This window comes from Cydia fagiglandana, chromosome 8 (genome assembly GCF_963556715.1).
Source record: "Cydia fagiglandana chromosome 8, ilCydFagi1.1, whole genome shotgun sequence".
Classification (NCBI taxonomy): Eukaryota; Metazoa; Arthropoda; class Insecta; order Lepidoptera; family Tortricidae; genus Cydia; species Cydia fagiglandana.
The window spans coordinates 16015738-16034828 of record NC_085939.1 but is presented as its reverse complement, the minus strand read 5'-3'; the positions used below and the strand labels follow the sequence as shown (position 1 = coordinate 16034828).

General features: G+C 37.3%; 1 protein-coding gene across 5 annotated transcripts in view; it reads right to left on the bottom strand.

Moving 5' to 3' along the window:
- The window catches only part of LOC134666737 (teneurin-m), a 668228-nt gene that overhangs the window by 288899 nt on the left and 360238 nt on the right, over window positions 1–19091 (bottom strand). For 3 of the 5 annotated variants that reach the window (XM_063523986.1, XM_063523981.1, XM_063523985.1), the window contains exon 2: window positions 13555–13599. The exons of 1 other annotated variant lie outside the window; for it this stretch is intronic. In XM_063523986.1, coding sequence (XP_063380056.1) covers window positions 13555–13599 — 45 coding nt within the window. Of the gene's footprint in view, window positions 1–8348; window positions 8385–13554; window positions 13600–19091 lie in introns of all 5 variants that reach the window. One more of the 5 variants, XM_063523984.1, reaches the window with a different exon arrangement.

Genomic DNA, 19091 nt, shown 5'->3' with positions numbered 1-19091 from the left:
ATTATTCGCTAAGACCGATATGGTATAACGAAAAAATTATTGCTTTTAGATTTGAGCATAACATGCTACAAGAGGCGTGTTATAGTTTACGAGTTTACCAGACGAATTCCATGCGGAGAAAAATGCGTCCAGTAAAAGAAAATGAACACAGCACAAAAACATCAAATGATTCTCCATTCAGTTGTACCAAAGGGCTACAACTTTTTCCATTCCAAACTTGAACTATAAATCGTCACGCGCCGATGAACAATCCAACTACTTTATTGACAATTTATGGCAGATTTACATTACTGAGTAAATTACTGGCGGAACTTTCGGGCTGAGTTGACGGGTCGGGTCCTATTGATTTTCGAAGAGTTAATGTAGGGTTGTGTGCCGGCAGATGCTTTGTAAGGTCTGATTGAATTGTCATTTGGTTATCGACTGGACTAAACTACCTACTACCTTGCATCCACAATTATACTTCACGCGGCTAATGATGCTGGTCGTTATGACAGTTCATTTTTATATGGAGTAGCTGTCACGTAAAATGTTTGCAGACATTTTTTGGAAGTTTAGCACATTAGATTATGTAGAAATGTAACATTTAAGTAATAAACTCGTCACACAAATAAAGGCGTCACTCATAGGCAGGGTCACTATCCATTAACTAGCTTAGACTCAGCATAGACTTTAGAGAAGGAAATGGAGGCCTTGGTCACTTTTTCTGAGTGTATGACATTTATTTCAGTTTATAAACAACATTGGTATCATTTCTCGAATGTATACAATACAATACTTTTTATTGACTCCTTACACAGTTTCCAATGTATAGGTACAGTTCTAAAAATATCGGAGGTGCTAAGATTATCATTTTCATACTATCCCGAATAGAAGACGTTGAAGCCTCGGGAGAGCCTAGCCAAAATGGCAATCATATAAACAGCAACACTCTTAACTATCCATCGATGGACCTTATGCCTGTTGTAATAAGGTTTATGAACTGTCAGTTACGACTGTCAAGTGTGTACATCGACAAATGCCAAAAGAAAAAAAAATATCGGGATGGCAGATGCTATGAAGTCACGTGATTATTTCCATACATTATTTAAGTTTCGATCGGCTTATCCTATCAACGATTATCATCAAGGCCTTCAGGGCCGGCGATTTGCTAATAAAATACTCGCTTGATCAAATATTGGGTTAGAAAGATAAAATTTACTTTTCCCATTTCGACCCAACAAATATCGGAGCGCAAACGGTCCACGACTATAATAAAAAGAACCTGCCATGAATAAAATACGAGAAGGCACCCAAAGATACGTAGGTAAGAATAATTATTCACTTTTTTCTCGCCTCTCGAAGCGCGTTCGCAAAATATGATCGTTCATAACTCGAGAAAGAATTCTTCCGTAATTTAATACTCCCCCTGAAAATAATATGTAAAAATACGCGCGGGAAGGCCACTTTCGGACCATTCCGGCCCATTCAGAACATTATGGGCCATCTCTCCTGCCTTTATCTACCCTGTGAGAATAAATCAGGATATTATTCCTGCGAAATATTATTTCCATATCTAATCAGTAAGAAATATGGATGTGATACGGAAATTATAATTTATGTGTTATTATTTTATCTGATACGTGCTTCTGGGAATGTGGAAGAGTATGGTGTTATCTGAAGTTTTTTTTTATCAAAGATTAGGGATGTTGCGATAATTTGAAATCGTTATTTCGTTTTACCAGGGGGCAAAATTGTTGTTTAGCTCCTCGTGTTCATATTGACATCCGAACAAGCGAAAGATTGCAAAATTGAATCACGAACGTAGCGAGTGGTTGGATGATTAGAAGTTTCGAAGGTTCACTACAGCAACGCGAAGATAATACTGACTGTAAAATATTATAAATAAAATCCAAATGAACGCTATTAAATATTTGTCGGTCAAACTCATCGATTAAAAGTCGTTTCCATCAGCCAACATAAGGAAACAACTCAATATTTAGATCAAGTTATATTTGCAACTCTTGTTAATTAAATACAACTTTCTCATCAGTTTTTGTAAAATAAAGAGAGCCTTTACGAGCTGGTGTGGTGAAAAATAAATGTTACGTAAAGATTGTGTTTTATGTCAACGATTCAATATAATAGGCACGGCCGCCAATTATATACGGTGTATCTAGGCATATTGTTGTGTACATTGACGATGAAACCATAGCAAATTAGTTTATTGAAAGGTAAGGTGGGGTAAGAATAACATAGTTTATGTATGTATGTATGTATGTCACTTTATTGCACAAAAACAGGTTTACATAAAACGGACAAAAACAAAACAAAAATAAAAATGTTATGTACAAAGGCGAACTTATACCTAAAAGGGATCTCTTCCAGCTAACCTTTGAGAAAATGCGAAAGGAAAGGTTTATTTTGTTCGGGGCAAGACAAACAGTATGAGTATTTCATACAGCTGATAGTTTTACCCCACCGAAGTAACAAGTACCTATTTATTTAGTATTTTTTCACGCGCCGGGCACTTTAAAAACCCGTTTACCATATTATTATTTTTGTAAATAAAATGAATATAAAATGTACACTGCTCTGCATTCGACCAACCAAATAAAATAAAGCTTTATACGTATTTACCGCACAACAGAGTGCACAAATTAACTAGATCTACAATTATTTATTTCCGCGTCTATAATTCATTCCCCGGCTAAAGCAGACACTAAACCTCTTAATATCTAAAGGGAAATTCCTCGAGAAATTATAACGCTTCCTCCGTAATTACCAGCGGGTCCAAATTGGATGAAATTTAAGTCCTTAATCAAATCTCCGTGTAATTCAGGCATAACTAAGCTTGCTTTGCGACGCTACCAACTACTTGAGTCTTAGTTTCGTCTTTAATTATACTTAATGTACCTACAGTTTGTGAGTCGCGTTCTTTGATTTTGAAATGGATTGTACAGATGTAGTGCAAAAATATTTTCCACCAATACCTAACTTAGAAGTGTTTTTAGGGTTCCGTACCCAAAGGGTAAAACGGGACCCTATTACTAAGACTTCGCTGTCCGTCCGTCCGTCCGTCCGTCCGTCCGTCTGTCTGTCACCAGGCTGTATCTCACGAACCGTGATAGCTAGACAGTTGAAATTTTCACAGATGATGTATTTCTGTTGCCGCTATAACAACAAATACTAAAAACAGAATAAAATAAAGATTTAAGTGGGGCTCCCATACAGCAAACGTGATTTTTGACCAAAGTTAAGCAACGTCGGGCGTGGTCAGCACTTGGATGGGTGACCGTTTTCTTTTTGCATTTTTTTCCGTTTTTTTTTGCTTTATGGTACGGAACCCTTCGTGCGCGAGTCCGACTCGCACTTGCCCGGTTTTTTTGTATATTTATATGTTAGTTTCGGCTCATACCAATATACAATTAACAGGCAAAATTTCACCGACTGAGAAATTAATGCATGGGTCTCCAATGGGTATACAACAACTTGCTTCATTTCCTACACTAAATAGTAGTTTGTCGGAAACGTTAAAGATAGCGAAATAGTTATTTACGATACAAGTGCGGAAAAGAGGAAATGCAATTTATCTATTCGCAAGTGTATCGTTCGTTTTACAGTACATATGGCCCTTTAAAACTTTTTACATACGCACGAAAAGTGCTATTTTACGCACTAGTGCGGGAAAATAGGACCATAATTATGTACTGTAAAAGATGTTATTCCCCCCCTGCACCTTATATTAACAATTTTCTGTCGTAATGCTCACAATATATGTCCTACATACGTGGCTCTATCGATTTCCTGTCACAGACGTGGAATTAAGTCGATCGTGTTACGTTTGTGGTCAGTTGGTCGCAGATCACTTGTCGACAAATCAGGTGACGCACGGAGCCACACTGTAAGGCCCTGGTCTCCTATAAACGCCATCGGCCGCTTACAGCGTCTACGTCACGATGCTTACTATAGAGATGTACTGTTGTGGTCTGTTTTAGACGTCGACGTCAGCGTCTTTTTTGTTCAAAAACGTTGACGCTGACGCCAGACGCCGCGTACAGCATAAAATAGGAGACCAGGGCCTAAAGGATGACTCACGGTAGACCGGCCCGGGCCCGGGCCGAGGCGTCCGGCATGTCATTGTCTATGACGGCTGATCACGTGATTTTCATGGAAAACGAAGCGCCGGAAGCTCCGGCCCGGCCCAGGCCCGGTCTAGCGTGAGACATCCTTAAGAGCTGATTTAGACGGCGCGCGAACTCGTATGCGATTTTAGTTACATTGCGGACTGTTAGTTACGTCCAATTCAACCGGTCGATCAAAACCCGCAATGCAATGAAATTCGCATGCGATTTCTCGTATCGTCTAAATGAGCCCTAAGTCGTCAAAAGGATATTAGTACTTAAGATTTTATATATTTTTTGCATGTGATATTTAATACATTAGCCGCGGCCACGACCAGTGAAACCTGTGTCGAAAGTTCGAAACGTCTGTAAATAAAGGTGATAAAATAAATTTGCGATAGACCCGTCTATAAATATGAGTTAGTATATGTGGAATGTCTTGAAAAATCAAATGGCATGAGATATAACTGAAAGATTAGCTCGCTGCATTCATAAGTGAGTATTGTTAAGTGCTATTTGTCGTATACCTGTATGGTTCATAATATATCTAGAACGTATTTTACGAAAAACGAGAGATTGACAAAATTCTAGGCCTATTCATAATATGGAATTTAGTGGTAGGTAATCTATGCTGTTGCGGTCAGTGCGCACAGGCGATTAACGACCTTAAGTGGACCCAACAGTGTGCGTCAACGAGAAATATCGGTTGAGATCTAGGGAGGATACTTATTGTAAGGCCAGGTGGGGTAATTAGAGATATTTACCGCTTGGCCGTGGACTACTGGAACGTTATTTTACAATCGGGTAGGGAAGACTGAGGTCAGTTGTGACAGAGGAGAGTTGTGACATTGTCGATTTTTTGGAATCTATTAACTAAAAACTACTTCGCAATAGCGCGCGTTTGTTAGTTCAAGTTGCGAGCTAACAAACGCACACTGTTGAGAGCTCGACGACACGATCGACAATGTCACAACTCTCCTCTGTCACAACTGACCTCGGTCTCCCCTACTGAAATATCAATACCTCGATTTTATACTTGAGGTGACACGCGGATTGCGACCGCAGCAGCGTTAAGGGCTCATTTAGGCGATGCGAGACTCGCATGCGAGTTTCATTACATTGCGGTTTTTGATCGGTCGGTTGAATTGGACGTAACTAACAGTCCGCAATGTAACTAAAATTGCATGCGAGTTCGCGCGCCGTCTAAATTAGCCCTAAGGGCCGCCATACACGGACTGGACTGCTCTGAGCCGCCATACACGGACCGCTCGAGCAGTAACCCAGTGATCAACATACACGGACTGCTTTTGCAGCTTGACCGCATGATGAAATTTCACCGCGCAGCCAACCGCCCGAAGCAGTTGCAACTGCTTGAGCGGTTCGTGTCGCAATACAGAACGCAATCCTTCAAGTTTACAGCGACATCGCTCCCAGCTACACTGCAACATTACGATGCTACGGTCACAATACGAATTTCACCTTTAGTCTGGATGAATCTTACCTTATTAATTCATAGGCAGCCCGTATTCTGTATAACTGCCCTATTCGAACTTTAAGATACGTCAGTTAATAGATCTAGAATAGGGATGTACCGACTAGTCGCCGACTAGTCGGGAAAGCCGACTATCCGGCCACATTTGTAGTCGGCGATTAGTCGGCGACTAATCGGCAAAAATGGCCGATTAGTCGGCACTTTATTAGTGAAAGAAAAACAGAAAAAAAGAAACTAACAGTTAATATTTACCATATGTTTTTGTTTTGTGTCTATTTTACCAAAATACCTATACAGGGTGTGAAAACTTTTGTTCATATAATTGACCGTTTGATCGTTATCGTATGGTGATGGGCTGGTGTTTTCCTCTACAGGTCGATCTCAACTGATTCTCGTGTAATTTCATGGCTAAGTTCTATACTTAAAGGACTTTATTATAATTCAGTTTTTGTTTTTTTTAATGGTGGAGCCATGGGGAACTATTAATGTTATTGCAAAATTTAGAGACTTATAAACAGGGCACGTTGCTCGTAAAGACGCTGACGCTTGGAAATACCTCCTACAAGTTGTACCGTGTAGTGACGGTCTGCTCATCAGGATCGCAAAATAAAATAAAAGAAAGACAGAAATTGAACGAGGATTCTTGTGATAGGTCTTTGAACCTATAGAGAATACCTTTTAGCCAAGCTAATATATGAATAGCGCAACCAAAAGAGCAAAACTATTGTTTTTCACCTGAACTTATACGAAACTAATGATATGGCCGACTAGCCGACTAGTCGGCCGACTAATCGGCCATTCGAGCGCCGATTAGTCGGCTAGTCGGCTAGTCGGCCAAATCAATAGTCGGTACATCACTAATCTAGAAACGATATGGATTAGATGTGTCAGTGTCAAAAGTGACGTTTTTGTTTGAAGAAACGTTACATTTGACACTGACATATCTAATCCATATCGTTTCTAGATCTCTTAACTGGCGTATCTTAAAGTTCGATTTGGGCCGTGAGTTTGTATAAATATTTTGATGCGGGGTCATCAAAATAATTTCCCAATGTACACATAATTGCTAGAAAGAAACGCGTACGACTACGTTTCCATGATTGTTGTAATCGTTGTCAAAATAGTCAGGGCTATTAAGGAAATATTTTCTAAAATTGGACTCGTAGTATATTTAGGTCATCGGACTTATTACAATGTCATAGAGAGACTGATTCTATACAGGGTGGCTAAAAAATTACTGAATTCCCGTGGCCAGGGAGGTTTTGGAATTATACTGAGAAACTTTTACTACGGTAAGTAGAAAATTTACCCTCCCATAGAAAATGGACACACAAAATGGAAACAGCCAAATTATTTTTTCGCGATTTCGTGGTTGGTCCCATAGTAAAAGTTGCTCATTATAATCCCAAAACCTCCCTGACAAGGGGAATGCAGTATTTTTTTTAGCCACCGTGTATAGGCCATATTACATACATTATTAAAATCACAGTTGTTGCACGTGCTTTTGACTATTCTAAAGACTAATGCCCACTTGCACCATCCCACTAACCCGGGATTAAGCGGTTAAACCGTTTACCCAAAGTCAAATTGTACTGGTAGCCACGGTAACTGCAGGTTTAACCGGTTAACCCCGTGTTAGTGGAATGGTGCAAGTGGGCCTTAAGAGGGTGTGTGGACGGGAAATTGCTCATTCTTAGGTATACATTTGCATTTGCCATTTTATTCTACAATTGTATTAGGAAATAAACTATAAACACATGCCATCTATTTATTTATACTTTTCATTAGTTACTTCATAAAGTAATTTATAAAGGTGGGCTATATATACACACTATTTAATTTTATCATATGGGTACAATTACTTATACGTATATTTTAAAGAAATGTTTGTTTACCATATAAGTTTTGTAGGTCGAAAATAAGTACTTTACAGGGTTATAACTGTTAGAGGCTTTAGTAAGTAGGTACGTATAAATGGTTTATTGATTTTCAATTAATTATAACATGTGTACTATGTAGATTTGAGCATGTAATATCATAGATTACGTTTTGCTGTAAGTAATGGAAACAATTATTTCGTTAAAATTGAAAGAAATGTATTCAGCAAAAATAAATATTAGTTAAATACCTAAATAAAACACATAAACATATCCTCGTAGGGCTCACGATGCTAGGCTACGACTGAAAATATCGATACGAACAAAGTGCCAATAACATGTATACACGACCCTATTGCTAATAATACATTAAGGTAAGTGTATACATATTTCTGGCAGTTTGTCCGTATCGATGTTATTAGGCGTACTTATTCAGTTCGATGGAAAATTTCACATCCAATTGGAACAGATTTGCATTTGTTTTATTCCGTTCAATTTTAAAACAAATCAAAACCAACTCTATTTTTAGTGTTCCGTGTTCACGGAACACTTATGGGATCACTTCGGTCTTGCAAATCAGTTAAATGCGTTTTTCGCAGAGACCGTTTGACGTAGATACCTATAATTTGGAACAGTTACAGCAATTACCACCACTAATATTGCAAATAAGTCAAAACTGCTTCCTTACAATATAGGTTCGAATTTCAATAGCAAATTTTGGATGTTTCTGTCATGGCCGCTTTAGGAGGATATATAGAGGTTATATAATGTATAATGTTATATATATGTGTATTCAATGAATCATATAAGCAAAGCCTTGTGGTCGTGCCCAGTCGGGAAAGCGGTGAGAAAAGGTGGGTAATGTGTTAGTAGTACCTTCACCGTCAGATCATCTCCGTTGAGGAGTTGCAACTGGAAATAAAAAAATAAATTAGATGAAATCATATTCAAAGTAGAGAACTGGTTGAACTTCAAAATGGCGAAGTAACTATCACAGGGTGGACACGCCATACATCAATAATCATTTGAGTTTATATGTGTGCGCGGCACGTCTGTACACGCGTCATTGTTTACGTATGGGTAAGTCGCTTTACTGAGAGGACGCCAGAAGTCCGCCAGATTCATGTCGCGGCCAGTCGGGGGGCGAGGTAATGCGAGTCGGGGCGGGGCGGTGCGTGGCCGTTCTGTATGATAATACTATTACTTATTCTGTGGTAACTAGTCTTGATTAATGTTGTATAAAGTGTAATATTGATAGCTTATTATGCAGTGAACTAACTTGGATGTGTGCAAAATTTAGCTTTAAAACGTGTTTAACCATTCTTTAGATGCCTATTTGTAAAGTCCAGCTATCTATCACTTTACCAGGCGTGGCTCACTCCGCGATTTCGTCGCTTTGCTACAGGTAGCTAAAAGTACATCCATTCGACCCCAATTTTGGGGTTTGCCATAAGCCGCGCGTGGCGCTGTCGCCACCTAGCGGCCATATCTGTGCTGATCGTGACAGACGCGTTTTGCTAGAGCAGCGGTTCTCAAACTTTTTTGGTGACGGAACCCTTTCGGCAAGCGAAATATTTGACGGAACCCCAAATTAAAAATTTTCGTTCATCACTGTGGACCAGATATACCTAGAGAAGAGTTGGTTTTTTTTTTCTTTTTATTCTAAGTATATTTTCGCGGAACCCCAACAGAGGTTTTGCGGATCCCTAGTGTTCCGCGGAACACACTTTGAGAATGGCTGTGCCAGAGAGTGAGTCTTCTGTACCTAGTACTATTATTTATTCTGTGACTTTACTAAAAGCAACTACCGAACAACGTTATGCTTTATATACGAGCACGTATTTGACATTAGCGAATTAATCCAAAATTTAAAGCCATTTTTTTAAAGGAAGAAGATATATAAACTATTCGTTTCTAGCGTTTACATAACAAGGTCTTCATATTGCATGTGGATCAAGGCAAATGGCGTTCTAACAGTTTTAATCTTCTGTCGAAAGATGGCAGTAAATTTACTGTGGCTACATATTTTTTGACAATCCGCCTCTTTTTAAATTCTCTTTGGCTTGACATTCTGAAAATGAATTAGATCTCTACTAGACCTCAACAAGTTACGATATGGATAATTTAAAGATATTTGGAAGATAGATATGTCAAATTTGACGTTTCCGCGATTCTGGAGGTCCTCTTGAACGATTTCGACAAGTTATGACTTAGATATCCAAGTCACATCTAGTCGATATCTAATGTAAATCTAGTTGATCTCTATATCGTCTCTAGATCTTGTGATTATCTCGTTTCCCGAATACGCGTGTATATTCCTATCCATCTTTAATCGTTTGGGTTGCCATAACAACGACTCCATGTGTAATTCACTCAAACATAAATCAGAATAACCAGACTACCATAAAACAAAAGGAATCTACAAAATGATCATTTAAATACTCCGTGAAATTTAATATCCTAACCATATTCCACAAAAACAAACCGAATATATATCTGAATTCCAATATCGACATCTGATTGTATGAAACAAAGCACAAAGCAAAATCCATCCAAAATCTTCTGCAATCGAATGCAGTGAATGAGATAGCGATTGAAGCATTCTTGAGGGTGAGAGAGACGCAAGATATGCGGACACTACGTCCAGTAGCTACGATACGTGAAACGAATTCTAAATGTGTTAGAACGTACGGCCCGATTCGAACATGTTTAAAATAAGATGCCACAGAGATACGATCTGTCTGTGATCTGTTAAAAGTGAAAATAACGTAAAAGTAAATACTAACCCTTTTGTACTTATTTACTTGCGTATTTTTTTTGCATGCAACCGCGAACAAATATAAGAAACCATCACCAAAAGTACCATAACTTTTTGAGTTTAGGAATATGTACGTATTTCCGCAAAGTAATGCCTGATTCTATTAAATATTTAAAAACGATTACGATGTAAAGTACATTTTGAACGACGCTGAAACTTCAGTACACTCCAAACTAGGACGTATTTTCGCTTCCACGAACAGTAAACTTTGTACTTGTAGTGAAAAACTTTAACATACACCTTCGTGATGTAACTTCAGATGCATAGCCGTAACTTCCGCACGCTCTTATTAAAATTCCTTATTTAGCGAAATTCGACTTTAGTTCTTTACAACAAGGTTGCGTTTCGTTGTTTTATGAACGGAGTGATATCAAGTTGGGAAGGTTGAGTTGGGGTGTTTTTTGAGTCTCGATTTCAGGGCACGTGGCGCGGTTTAGAGATGTTTAGGGCAACACTGTGCCTACATTTCACGCGTGAAATACGTGTCATTTAAGTTTCAAGTTTCAAGTTTCAAGTTCTTTATTTGCGTTCATGTTGTACATATGGGTATTAAATAACAAATGAGTTGTTTCAAACATGTATACAACAGTTCAGTTCAGATATTTCGAGGAATATGTTTGTGGAACTTTTTGCGACTTTACACACAGAGGGCCTACTGCGAACCAACACGTTTGACGTGTTGTCTCTCTGTCGCACTTGTAAATTCGTACGTGTGACAGGGAGGCAACTTGTCGACCGTGGTTCGCGGTCATATCAGTATTCCTTTCGGCCGCGCCGAAACTTACAAGATTGTATCGGTAGTGATAGACTGGCCGAAATTTCGGTGTCGGCATAAAAATGTTTCGGCCGCACCGGTTTAGACCGAAACTAGAGCAAATATGAACCTTCGGTGTCTAATCCGGTTTCGGAAAAAACCGGTTTCGATCGGGAACTATTGATTTCGTACTAAATGACAGGTAGATTGGATGCAATTAGGCAGGTCGAACTGTAATTTTAGTAACTGGGAAATAATAACAAAGATTATATAAACGGCTGGTTTTGTATGAGTAAGGTAGGTATTATTAAGGTAAGGTGGTCAAACGAACATAGAGTTAAACCAAGAAAAGTCTGCAGCGATTATGATAGTCTACGCGGTGCAAATGTTATTTTAAAGGTCAAACTTCAAATGAAATTATGACGAATAAATAACACTTGCAATGCGTGGGCTATCAAATTCGCTGCAGACTTTTTGGTCTAACTTTAGTTTATTTTGGTCGGGGTCGGGACAAGAAAAAAAGTATGATGATTCCATATAAGTGTTTGTCTTACCCGATCGTCTTACCCTACCTTACCTCATGCAGCATTTATTATAAAGTATGTAGAAGATTGTAACTTTTGAGCTTCACAAAGCCAATAAAAGTTTCTTAAGCTTACTTATACTTGTAGTTTACTTTTAAATCACTTTACTACTAGTCTAGAAAAGATAATTAAATTCAGAATATCAAAGAAGTTGATTATTTTTTAAAGTTTCGCGTCGATAGTTGTGAGATTGAGTTGCAGGAACTTTATTAACTGAGTTAGCAAGTCCAGGGAACTTTGAGAATCCGAGATTGTTTTTACCGTGGACGGTATCAAACTGGATGCCAGTAAATTATGTTATTCACTTATCCACCATTTCCTGGCGTTATACCCACTCTTAAGTGAGGAAGATGGTAGAATCGAAAGGTAGATATTGTTATTAACTGTTGGTAGGTACCCAGCGCAACAGAACCTAAATAAGAGAATATTCGGCCTGTATCTTCGGAAGGTGAACGAGGTTATTCTATTATTACAAAGTTGGAGTTTGCTGTTAGAACCTTTCCGGGTATTAAACTGTTTTTGTATAAACATTTATTGTTGTTGTTAAGTTCGGTATTGAGTTTACAAAATGATTTTATTATTATAACGAATAGGTAAAGTTCTGTTTTGTGACTAAACTTTAAAATAACAATAAATACACGAATATAACAAAGCAATTGTAGTGATAGGATTGTACTTTTACCAAATAACAACAACATATAATAGAACTAGCCTTTTCTTGTATAATAAAATGATGTAGCTAATGGTATGATTAAATTTGCTGTATACCTTTACAAAGATTTTTGACATATTTTTGTATTGTTACTTGGCAGAAATGTCGTTTGGCAGAATTACCTTTCCCATATATCATTTAGCATACAATCATTTCGTAGAGTTTTAAAATCCAGAACCATATTTTGGCATACTGTTGATGATCATAATAGTCTTTTAAACGAGTATTAATTTCGCAGATAAATGTATTGCATAATATTTAGGTAGCATAAAGTTATCAAGATGCATTAAAGTTAATCAGATAACCTAACCTAACCTAACCCACTTTTCTGGTGGCCGTTCATTTTGCATGAGGTCGCAGTTCTAACCTAACCTAACCCACTTTTCTGGTGGCCGTTCGTTTTGTATGAGGTCGCAGTTCTAACCTAACCTACCTACCTATAAAATCTACCGCGGATGGAGTATAGAGACAAACCTTACTGGTTTAACGATACTTTTGTAATTAAGCTTAGATATTGTGTTGTAATTACCTGGAAAAAAAAAACCTAACCCACTTTTCTGGTGGCCGTTCGTTTTGTATGAGGTCGCAGTTCTAACCTAACCTAATCTTCTTATCTGGCACAGGTTCAATTTTGTTTGGGGGTCACAGTTCTTACTTAACGTAATCCACTTTTCTGCAAGTAGAAAAACATTATGCCATAATTAAAGTATGCTGCAGGATGATTATGGTACATAAAATTATGCTAAACCAAAGTCTGCAAAAGTAATCTTCTGCTAAATAATATGCTGCAAAATGTATTTTGTATACTTAGTAATAATAATGCAAAGTAATATTTATGCCTAATTATCATTCTACTAAAAGTGTTTCTGCGATACATGTTATGCGAAGTGTATTTCTGACAAACAATATTATGCCAGAAGAGGGGAACCCAGGTACTATAAAATGTGTATGACCCCAATACATTTCCCAACATTGTGATTTAAGGTTGCATTTCTAGAACTGACTTTTAATTCCTCGCGAAAATTCAAAAAGCTTTTTGCAGTGGCAAGTAGTGACGTCACAGTTCATAATGAGCTGCGTGAATGGAAATAGGTCGCGTGCATTGTACAATCGACGTCAAATATATGTTTACACATTTGCACCTTACTCCTTTGTAATAAGGCGAAAAATTTACACATATTTTTGACGTCGACTGTACCTACGTAGGTACTTACTTATATAACTGTAGCTGCAGTCATCCCCATGTTGCTGAGACTCACCTATGAACAATAAAAACAATAGTTAGTATATAAGCTATCGGAATCTGGATTAAATTGTAATTAGATGGGTAAGCATATTAATCAAATTATTAAATTCAACCTCTTTGTATTTGATGGCTGAAAACATAAAAAAAATTAATTGACAATGACAAATTTCATAAGTCATATCATTACGTTGTTTACATTGCAATTAAGTCATGTGGCTAGTAGGGTGACCATGAATGTTGATAAGTGAAGATATTTTTTAAAAATTTGTAATTAATTAAGGAGCTATTTATTTATTTATTTAAACTTTATTGCACAAAATATATACAACAATGTACAAATGGCGGACTTAATGCCAAATGGCATTCTCTACCAGTCAACCATATTTACTTGTCATTTTTATTAGCGCTCCGCTTTAGTTTAAGGGAGCTTTGTCAGGACAAATGGGTAAGTACTGTTCACGACTTAAAATAAAAATCACCCTGTTCATACATAATGCATAAAGAGTTGAAGTCAGTTTAGTGGTATCTATGAACCGGATGCAACCAAACAATTAAGTAAACACACGTCCACCGTCCATTCATGGCACCATCACGACTCCACCAAACAAGGAGCAACCCTCGTATCTTCCACAAAGTCGTGACATAACCACTATTATAACACCAGTTTAAATTTAGAATAAACCATTACATCCTTAAACATATGCGACAGTCCATTTCGCCGCGGCAACATTTTATTTACGGTCGTCCACCGAAATTTCACTCCTTACCGCTTTAAAAATACCGTCTAAATTCTTCTAAAAATGTTTTGACGAACGTCAACCGTTACAATTTTCCTATTACTGTCTCACAAACGCTCCGTGAGAACACGTGTTACGTATGCTTAAAGAATAATAGACCATATTTCGAATGTGTAAAGTTCATAATGAGTCGCGTAGGTTTGATAGATGTTTGAATTCCCGAGCAAACGTTCCAGTGTATCGCGCGCGATCGTCACGCGGTATTAGATTTGAATCTGGAACTCCTTAGTGCAGTAATGGCGTCTTCCGTGCTTCATTGTCTATGGGTTAAATTACAAAGTACGAATGCGATTGTTGCCGCTCTTACTGACTGGGGATTAGAGTTGAGAACTGTGTGATCGATGAGCGTTTGTAGTGCGTCGCAGGTTAAACGCTTACTAAACGTTTAATCGACTGTTTTTTGTCGAAGTTGGTGAGCCTACTAGTGTACCTATATTATAAGTAGGTATTAAGTTTCAACCTTTATTCTTATATTAAAATACGTTTAAAAAAGCCTGAAATGTCCACGGCATCTCCCTTTGAGCATAATGACGTAATTCTATACTTTATGAGACGAGCGGAATTTAATTTCGCCCTTTACATTTTTGACCACCCCATCTAGAGTAGGGGTTTGTGAGGAGTCAAGGGTATGAATGCGCTAACTTTTATTTTAGGCATAAACATTAGCCTTATTTATACACCAACTCCGGTAGCAAGAAAAAAACCTACCATCAGTCAAATTCTGAGCAAATTACTTATTTATTATTAAAAATATTTTCGTTTAACTCACAAATAGTAATTAGACTTTCGCTAAACAAATTAATATCGCTCTGAGATACCAGGAGGTCATAAACATGAAGAGATTGAAGAGGTTAAAAAGATAGCAAGGTTCCATGGGATGCGGATACGGGCGCATTGAGGCGAGCGCCTTTTATCAATTATGTAGCCCTGGTCACCAAACGACTGAATTCCTAATAAATATGAACAGACTTGTTACCTTTTTATACTAAGGCGGGACAATCATGGGTGTGCGTACCCTTTGTCGGCCCTCTAATTAAATCTTAAAACCGTTGACGTGATATTTTTGATGTGGGATGATGTTTGGATTGCTTAATTTTGGGTTTTAATTGCTTATCTATTTAATGAAATACAAGAACAGGATTCGTTATGAAAACTCAACCTTTAATGAATCATTATTAAACCACAAGTAAGTAGTTATTTTAAAATATAATGTTTAAATATATATTTAAATAATGCAGCTTGATAGAAAATATCATGAAAAAGTCAACTTTACGATAAGTAATGATTTTTAGAGCAACTATAGATATAATCAAATTCAATCTCACTTAAATTTTCAATTCCCAAGGCGGTAATCCATCCAATTAACTAAAACACAGCTTTAAATTCGAATTTAGAATATCCAGACGGTTTCTATCTATACAAAGTGTGTTGATATCTAATCAGATTCTGACTGAATTGCCGAGATGTCAATGTTTGTTCCAAACTTGAATTAAAATATTTATGGTTTCTTGTTTCTTGTCTGCCAGTGAAGGTACTGATTCTAATTGGACCAGCAGCAGAGTTATTCTTGGCCTCAGTTGTCTCTGGACCGTGGAAGACTCAGTTTATTTTATTTAAAATTTAAGTCATACAGTAAGGCCCATACTAGTCATATTACAAATACCTTACAGACTAAGATACATATGTATTTTATAAACTTAAAACTAAACGCTATTTATGAATTTATGCGACATAACGGGGTGGCTTCGTTGAACCTTCGAAACAAGACACCCTTCGGCCAGAAATCGTGGCACTCGATGGTCCACTCCAGCGGTCGCGGCATGCGCATGCGCACCACAAAAGACAAACACAATAGAGAAAGAAGTTAAACACAACTTAATCAAATCGTGGAAAATATTTACATCTCTGAATCTTCATATAAATAAAGGTTATTTTACACTTTTCGTGTAAAATAACCGATCAAGCAAGATTTCAGCAATGATGTCACAATACCGTGATGTCGTGATACTCGTATGCAGTTCCTGAACACAACATAAAGATCTCATAATACTAATGTGTGTACCTAGATAAAACAGTGATGTACATATTAGGCATTATGTAGCAGTCACATAATCTACTAATAAATCAAAACTTATTAATTGTTATTGCATTTTAATGTGGGAAAAACGATGAAGCATACTTCCTTCGTAATGAAGTTTGATGTTTTATTTTCAGTTTCAGTTGTAATTTCCACCGAGCCTAGCGCCGGAAGTTGTCTGGGGACTTCCTAATGGCGCGGATATTTCCTGTCTGCATGCGATGGTGGGGTCCCAGGTTCGAACCCAGACAAACACCAATTTAGTTGACATTTTAATGAAAAAATATTCTGTTGATAGCATCCACTGCAGTGCAGTTTATCGGTAAAAGATGATGAAAGATACAAGCGTTTTATAAAATAATTTTAGCATTTCATTTCATTTATTCAGTCACAATTTAAATTAAATTACCATATCCCCCAGTATTGGTAAGAACGTATCGGAAATGGTATTTCATACAATCGTAGGTAGGTACGGCTACCACCAGTTTGACATACATCTAGTCTCTAAATGTCAAATTACACAAAAAATAAAATAACATGACATTATGAGATACGAACTGGGAGATAATTACGGGGTCATAATTAATGGTAACTTTTTTTTTTTAATGTAATAGTCAGCAAACGAGCAGACGAGCCGCCTGATGGGAAGCGGTCATCGTCGCCCATGGACATAAGCAACACCACAGGAGCCACTTAAGCGTTGCCGACCCTTGAGAACCCTAAATACCCGCTTCTTGAAGAATCCCATGTCGTAGCGCAAAGGAAATACCTTCAAAAAATTTCTTAATTTATGATTACACAGGAAAATTATATGTCCGGTTTGATTTGTTGCCCGTATTGGATTAACACACTGTCACTGTATAACTGTATCTGTGGTATCGGTTGATAATGTATTTATAGTACCTATACGGGTGATCAGTGGTTTCAGTCGTGCGTGAAGTGCCGGTTCGATGCTCGGCTCGGGCTCAGGCGCAACCATCGGAAAATCTATGCTAATTGGTAACGGCCGCAGAGGCCGCAGAGGTTAAGGCAGGCCCAAGCTCAGATGGTTGGATGGCGTATACCAGGACATCAGGATCTTGGGAGTGAAAAGTTGGAGAAGGAAGGCCACAAACAGATCGGACTGGAGAGACTTGCTTGACCAGGCTAAGGCCCACCCGCGGCTGTAATGCCTCAGATGATGATGATGATGAATTGGTAACGATAACTTATTAGCACTTGAGATATACTTGATTGAACTAGCTGATATGATATTTGTATAGGTGCCTCCTATGAGGAAATTAAAAGACTGGCACAAGAAAGAAATGAATGGCGAATACTCCACCGACAAGAGCAAAGCTCTTAAGTTATGATGATGATGATGAAATATGCCTATATAAAGTTATACGGAGGATTATTCCGATAGTGATTTCTTGTTATTAATTTGTAATGGATAATATAATATGATTTCTCAGCTGTCAAAACACAGTGACATTTCTGGTTGGAGAAATATGAATCCATTACAAATACGGTTTATACTTTGCCATAAGTTCATTAGAGCTATCTGCAATAAAATAAAATGTTTCTACGAAAGTATATGTTAGATCTAGACAAAGAAAAGTCTGTAGCGATTTTGATAGCCCACGCAGTGCAAGTGTTATTTTAAACGTCAAACTTCTATGAAATTATGACGTATAAAACACATACACTGCATGGGCTATCAAAATCGCTGCAGATTTTACTTGGTCTAACTTTAGGAGGTGCGATTGTTTACGAAATTTCGACTTAAAATATTCATATTGTGAACTTTGAGCTCATATTTGAGCAATTAGCTAAGCTTGACTAAATGTCTAATTACAGGTTTTCAAAATATCTGTAAGTGTACCTAATATTTACGAAATAAATTACTGTACTCTCTTAACAACCAAAACAAATTAAATAAGTAAGTAAAGTACCCAACTTTCATTTTAAATAATGGCTTACCTACACAGTAATGTATTTAAGTACCTACCTATTTAGTCAAAAGCTTGATTAAATAATGCGAGAACAAAATTAGTGTTTAAAAGGTTTATTTAAATGCGTAAAAGTATTGAGAAAAGCTCCTTAAGTATTAAGAAAAGCTCTTTGAAGAAAAAACATTTAGGTACAAGTTTAACAGCTATTAAGATTAGATTTCTCGTTTGCGTTAATTTTACCTAAGATGTTTAATCTTTACTTATAGTGTTTACTCTGTCTGTTTGTCTGTCTGTTACCTCATTTTTGTTTTGATTTTGTTTTGGTTTTGTTTTGTTTGAGGCCCGGGAAAGGACATAGAGTTTTTTGTGGGATTTTGCTTTGGCCACTGAAAAAATATGGTACTATAAATAATACAAAGATATATACAAAAACGTCTAAAAATGAGAACAGAATAGCATCATTAAACATAATATATTACAACATAATTAAACACATTTTTATGCCCATACATATCGAAATAAATCAATGAATAAGGCGACTGAATGGTGATTTCATACTCATAATAATCCCACGCCTCACCCAGTCTCTTAAATACTCTGCCTCTACTATCAGTTGGCAGAGTATTTTTCACTTACTTTCAGTGAATAAACGTGCCGTGTGTCACGTTTTACGTTTCTTCACGGTCTTATGTACCTA